Genomic DNA, 6,425 nt, shown 5'->3' on the forward strand with positions numbered 1-6,425 from the left:
AAAAATATGGAACGCTTCACGAATTTGCATGTCATCCTTGCGCAGGGGCCATGCTAGTCTTCTCTGTATTGTTCCAATTTTAGTATATGTGCTGCTGAAGCGAGCACAGCACTTGCTGCTCTTACAGACGAACTGGGTTTGGTTCCTACCATCCACATGGCAACTCACGACTGTCTTTAACTGTTGTTAAAGATAGTTTTTTGGGTTTTTTTTCTGCCTGCACAGATACTAGGCATACATATCCAGACACACCTGCTATGTGCATGAAATAAAAATAATTTTGGGGGATGGAGAGATGTCTCAGAGGTTAAGAGCACTTACTGCTCTTGCAGAGAACCTAGGTTTGGTTCCCAGCATCCAAAACTCTTATCTATAGATCCAAGGAATCACCCTCTTGTGACCTCCATAGGCTCCTGCATGCATATGATGCATTAAAACTCATGAAGGCCTACACACTTTTATTTTAAAAGTTAAATAGTCAGCCTTTAGGAAATTCATAGTGGTATATATTGTATTGTATTTTGTGTATGTTTGCCTATGTAATGAGCGAGGACCACCAACCTACTTCCATACCAGTGTTCAGTGGACAGCTTGTTAGAGTTAGTTTTCTCTTTCCATCATATGGACTGTGGGGTTGAACTCTAGAACATCAGGATAGGCCCCTGTCTTACTTTACCCACCATGTCATCACATTCTGTTGTTAAAATTTAAAAAAAAAACTTTCTGTGTATGGGTATTTTGCCTGCAAGTATGTCTGTGTACCACTTGTGTACCTAGTGTCCATGCAGGCCAGAAGAGGGTCTCAGATCCCCTGGAACTGGAGTTGCAGATGGTTGTGAGCTGTCATGTGGGTGCCCAGTCCTCTTTAAAAAGCAGCCAGTTCTCCTAACCAATAAGCCCCTAATTACTGTAGGTTTTTAAAGAGTAACTTGAATTATTTTCCTTTATGTGTATGCGTGTGTGCATGTTTGTTATACGTATGTGGCATGCCTCCAGAGGATAGAGAAGGTGTCAGATCTTTCTTGAGTTGGATTTTTCAAGCGGTCATGAGCTGTCTGACATGGGTGTTGGGAACCGCAATCAGGTTCTTTGAAAGAGCAGCATATGCTCTTAACTGCTGAGTCATCTCTCCAGCCCCTTTGCTGCTGTATTTTAAAAGTACCTCAAATGAGCTGATGAAATGGCTCAGTGTGTAGAGGTGTTTGCCACCAAGAGTCACTCCCAGTGCTGTCCTTTAACCTCCAACCACACACATACTACCTACATGCATACATACACAATCATAAATTTTTTTAAAGTACCCAAAAGAAGACAAAAGTTAAGCAGTGAACCAAGGTAGATGAGAATATTGTGTATATAAATTAGGTATCACTTGTAATTTGAAAAATCTAATCTTTATCCAATGACTTTAGTTTGTCTTAACTAAACTAGAAACTATAATGTAGAGCATTATATAGTATTGCAGGAAATGACTCATGCAGTAATGACTCTGGAAATTTTTACAGATGAGAAAAGTAAGTCAAAGTAATGCTTGGAAGTATATTTAATTTTTTTTTTTGTGTGTGTGTATGAGTGTTTTACCCGCATATATGTATGTGTGTCTGGTTCCTATGAAGGTCAGAAGAAGGTGTTGAATCTCCTGGAAATGGAGTTATATATTATATGGCTGTGAGCCAACATGTGGGTGCTGGGAATAGAAACTGGGTCCTCTCCAAGAGAAAAAAACTGCTCCTCACTATTGAGTCATTCATCTCTCCAGCTCCCTTGGCAGTATATTTTCGTCAGTCATACTTAAGGAGTAGTATAAACAGGCCATGTGCCCATACCTCAAAGTAACGCAATGAATAGAGTGCTAGGTATGGATTAGGGTGTTGCGGTTTTGGCAATCTGAATACCAGCAGATTCTGTGGGGCTTTCATTCTAGAGATCACAGAAAGGAGCTTTGTTGTTTAGAATAGTTTTTAAAATAAAGTTGGCTGAAAATTCAGAGCACATTGTAAAGTTCAGTTATTTCAACAGCATGGGAAATTTAGGAGCCTTGAGAAATCTTAGACTATCATTATAATCATGTAGAATAACTATATCAACACTTTAAAAACATTTTCAATCACTCTTCAATGTTAATTGCACTTTGTTTCTTCAGTATATGAAAAACAGGAGAAAGTATGTATTATTTCATTTAAAATGAGAAACAGAATAATTATACTCAATGAATTTTTTTCCTATTATATCTTAAGGAAGAGAGAGAAAATCCTTCGAAGCGGAGTAGAATTGAACGTGATATAGATAATAATTTAATCACATCAACACCGAGAACTGGAGAGAAGCCTGACAAACAGCTGTCTCGAATCAGAAGGAAAAGCCCAGTCAATGGAGGTTTGTTTATGTTTTCATGCTATCTGTCCTTTGACTGCAAGCTGAAGGCCTCCTCACCTGCTGTAGCCTTTTGGGGATGCTGAAGGGGGGCCCCTGCCACCTCAGAAGAGAAAGGGGGGAAGATGGGGGATGGGGAAAGGATTATGGGAAGGAGTGAACAGAATGTAAAGTGAATAAGTAAAAAAGGTAAATTTATTTTAAAAAAAACCTGCTTTGAGGTTGGGCATGGCAGGCCAGTGCCTGCATTCAAGAGGCAGAAGACAAGAGAGTTCAAGGCCAGGCAACAAATCAAGATCCTCAAAAAAACAACAACAAAACATTTGGAGCTATTTTTTCCTGTTTTTTATAATCTTTGATACTTTAGATTGATGTTTTAGTGCTAAATATTAATTTAAAGTATCAAGTAAAATTAAAAATTATCTTCCTAAAATTTTTTACTTTTATGAATTACAATGAGTAGAGACAGAATACCAGATACACATTATTTCTCATACAATGTAAATGGACTGGAGCTAGGACATGCCTCAGTGGTAGTGAACCTGCATAGCCTGCTCAGTTTCCAACACCAAGAGCAGGGAAATGGATCAACATTATGACAATTTAGTTGAAATTATGTATACAACTTTGTTTGTGGATCAGATATATTCATTTACTTGACATTCATTAGAGACAGATACCAGGAAAAGTCTGAAATAACCAATGTCCCAAAAATGTAAACAATAAGAAGCTTGTATCTGTGTATTGGAATCAGTAACTTGTTTGCTTGCTTACTTACATTTTCTTTCTTGAGGGGGAACGGGTTCCAGACAGGGTTTACTGACTGTCCTGGAACTCACTCTGTAGACCAGTCTGGCCTTGAACTCAGAAATTCACCCGCCTTTGCCTCCCAAGTGCTGGGATTAAAGGTGTGTGCCATCAGTGCCCGGCTGCATTTTCTTTTGTTCTGTGCTGATTTGAAACCTCTCCAGCTATTTAACTTTAGGTGTAAATCAACGTTGAAAAAACTCAGTGAATGTTAGCATTTATAAACATTGTAAATACATTAAAATCATTTGATGTATAAGAAATTGGCCTCAGGATTCCTTTGCTAAGTACTCATGAATATTATTGTAAGTCTACATGAAATAGTTTGAGAAGAAAGAATTTTTAAAATGGTTTATAGCACACACCTGAAATGCAGTGTTTTCTAGACATTACTTTTTTTTTCCTCTTTCATTCTTAGAAGCTGGTAGTTATGAAATGACAAATCAACATATAAAGCAAAATGGAAAATTAGAAGATAACCCTTGCTCAGGTAGTCCCCCGAGGACTACATTGTTGGGGACCATATTTTCGCCTGTCTTCAACTTTTTTTCACCAGCAAATAAAAATGGTAAGTAAAACCCATTTTTTAGACAGTTAAACATTAACTACAATTACAGTTTTCTAGCTTTTAAAGACCTTTTTGAGCTGGGCATAGTGGCACATCTCTTGAGTTTGAAGCCAGCCTGGTCTACACAAAGTAACCCTATCTTAAAAAAAGAAAAAAAAAAAAAGACCTCTTGATTTTACTGGCATATTTGTCAGAGGAGACAGAGACGAACACTAAAAAGACCTGACTGAGCATATAACACTTGAATTTGGAAGCTCAATACCATTGAGTTGGAAGGATAAAATGTATAGTTTAAAAGGTGACAATAAGTGTAGAGGTCTATGAAGAATTTAATGTGAAAGAAAAACCAAAGAAGTCACATAGCCTTGTATCTCTGAAACCAAGCATATCCTTATGTTTAAGAACAAGAAAGGTCTGATAGTGAGAGATTGAAGAGAGGCAAGAAAACTAAGGGAGGCTATTGACTGAGCTGGAGTCAGAAGAGCAGGTGAGGTAGGGAACTCCCACAGAAGTACCATAGAGACATTTTTTAGTGAGGCTGGAAGGAAGAAGCTCAAAAGTAGCGGGAGTACAGATGTTGGCAAAGCATTGCACTCTGCTGCATAGCAAACTAGGAGCTGTGTGTTAGAATTAAGAGGATGTTGGCAATAGTATATGTTAGATGGATGCAAAGAACTGCGTAGTCAAAAAGCATAAGGCTCAAAAGTAGTAGTGTTTTTGCCTTTATTCTTTGTTCTGTCTATGTGAAAAACCAGTTAACTGGTGGCAGTGAATTTTAGATTGTGTATTAGAGTTGGGAGAATAAAAATGTTGGGGTTGGGTATCAGGTTAAGACATACTCTTTTAGGAGAAGGGTTAATATTAAAGCACCAAGGGAAGAGAAGTATTATATAAGGAAATTTAGATACTAGAAGTTGATTTCGTTATTTTTTATTTAAAATTATACTTGAAGGAAGAAAGCAGTAGTATTTCATAGTGTGAGAAGAATTGGGTAATTCTTTATTCTCTATTACTTAAAAGGAATCATTGAGAAATTAATCATGTCTTTAAAAATTAATATTATGTCTTTTAAAAATGATTTAACCTTGGGTCTTTTAGTAAAAGGATTCTGATGGTTAGTAAACCATTTAACTTGTTCTTGGATAACATTTCACTGGTTGAAAATTGTAGTTGCCATCATGTCTAGAAGGCTTAGTGTATTTGAACTGGAAGATGGAGAGCTAATGTTTATCAAATGACTCACACATAGTACTTTAATGGAAAGTTCTGAATTGTAGTTATTTGACATAGGAGGTGTTTGCAAACTATTTGAGAACTTAAAAAAACTTTGTTCATAAATATTATGTAGCTAGGCCTGGTGACACAGACCTGTCGTCTGTAATCCCAAGCTACTGGAGAGGCTCGGGCAGGAGGATTGAATGAATTTTCTTTCGTTTTTTGAGACAGGGTGAATGAATTTTCAAGCCCTGACTGAACTACTTAATGATAACCTTGCCTTAAAAATTGAGTGGAGGGGCTGGAGAGATGGCTCAATGGTTAAGAGCACTGGCTGCTCTTTCAAAGGTCCTGAGTTAATTCCCAGCAACCACATGGTGGCTCACAACCATCCATAACAAGATCTGACGCCCTCTTCTGGTGTGTCTGAAGACAGCTACAGTGTACTTTCATATCTTTAAAAAGAAAAAAAATTGAGTTGAGACTGAGGGTACAGCTCAGTGGCAGAGGGCTTGCCTAGTATGTGTGAGTCTCTAGATTCAATGCCTACTACTGAAAGACAAAAAAAATCCTTATTCCCCATTGATTACTGAGGTTTTTTTATAGATAATTTCAAACAATGGTACCCTCAGTTTAACCTTTGTATGAGTAATCTAAAAAATAAATAAATCATAATGGTGTTTGTGTTTAGCTTTTTTAAATATTTGTGCTTTGAAGTGATTCATGGTTTGTTGATAAACAATTCCAGGAACGTCAGGCTCAGATTCCCCAGGACAGGCTGTGGAAGCTGAGGAGATAGTGAAACAACTTGACATGGAACAGGTGGATGAAATTACTACCAGCACTACATCAGCTAATGGAGCGGTTTACTCAAATCAAGCAGTTCAAGTGAGACCATCACTAAATAATGGTTTAGAAGAAGCAGAAGAAACAGTTACCCGGGATATCCCACCCCTTACAGGTGAAGAAAATACTCCCTTAGCACATCTTATGAATGGTTATTATAAAAACACAATATTTAATATTTTTTAAATGGCTAGATTGATAGTTTTTCATACTTGAAGTTAACAAGATTTGTCCCTGAATCCTGTCATCATATGCAATAGCCTAGACCTTTAAGACTAAAGTGGCTGTAAAGAGAGGTAGTCTCATACTTTGATTCATAAGTTTGATTCATAAGTGGAGACCCCCTTGTCCAGAAGAGATTCTTCCACTATCCCAAGCTTTGCAGCTTAATCTTAGGTCTTTATGAAGTTCTAACTTAACTGTTATATTCCTGCAGTAGTTGACATTGAAATGTAGACACAAGACTTCTAAGTACTGTGGTACATGATCATAAAAAGTACAAGATCTGATTGTGTTTGTCCATTTTCATTATGTAGATCAAGCTGTCGTCTTCTTCGTCATCCTCCTCCTCCTCCTCCTCCTCCCCCTCTCCCTCTCCCTCCTCCTCCCCCTCCCC

The 6,425-nt window shown here is 37.6% G+C and overlaps 1 protein-coding gene and 1 non-coding gene across 3 annotated transcripts in view; one reads left to right on the plus strand and one right to left on the minus strand.

The window, feature by feature from the left end:
• LOC115063797 lies at nucleotides 1–107 on the minus strand. The gene has a single exon (XR_003843656.1). It is a non-coding gene; the product is annotated as a U6 spliceosomal RNA (small nuclear RNA).
• The window catches only part of Ctdspl2 (CTD small phosphatase like 2), a 55,590-nt gene that overhangs the window by 20,458 nt on the left and 28,707 nt on the right, over nucleotides 1–6,425 (plus strand). Inside the window, exons 3-5 of one of the 2 annotated variants that reach the window (XM_021192133.1) lie at nucleotides 2,238–2,376; nucleotides 3,599–3,748; nucleotides 5,712–5,924. In XM_021192133.1, coding sequence (XP_021047792.1) covers nucleotides 2,238–2,376; nucleotides 3,599–3,748; nucleotides 5,712–5,924 — 502 coding nt within the window. The remainder of the gene's footprint in view (nucleotides 1–2,237; nucleotides 2,377–3,598; nucleotides 3,749–5,711; nucleotides 5,925–6,425) is intronic. The other variant, XM_021192134.1, reaches the window with a different exon arrangement.

Source organism: Mus pahari, chromosome 3 (assembly GCF_900095145.1).
Source record: "Mus pahari chromosome 3, PAHARI_EIJ_v1.1, whole genome shotgun sequence".
Classification (NCBI taxonomy): Eukaryota; Metazoa; Chordata; class Mammalia; order Rodentia; family Muridae; genus Mus; species Mus pahari.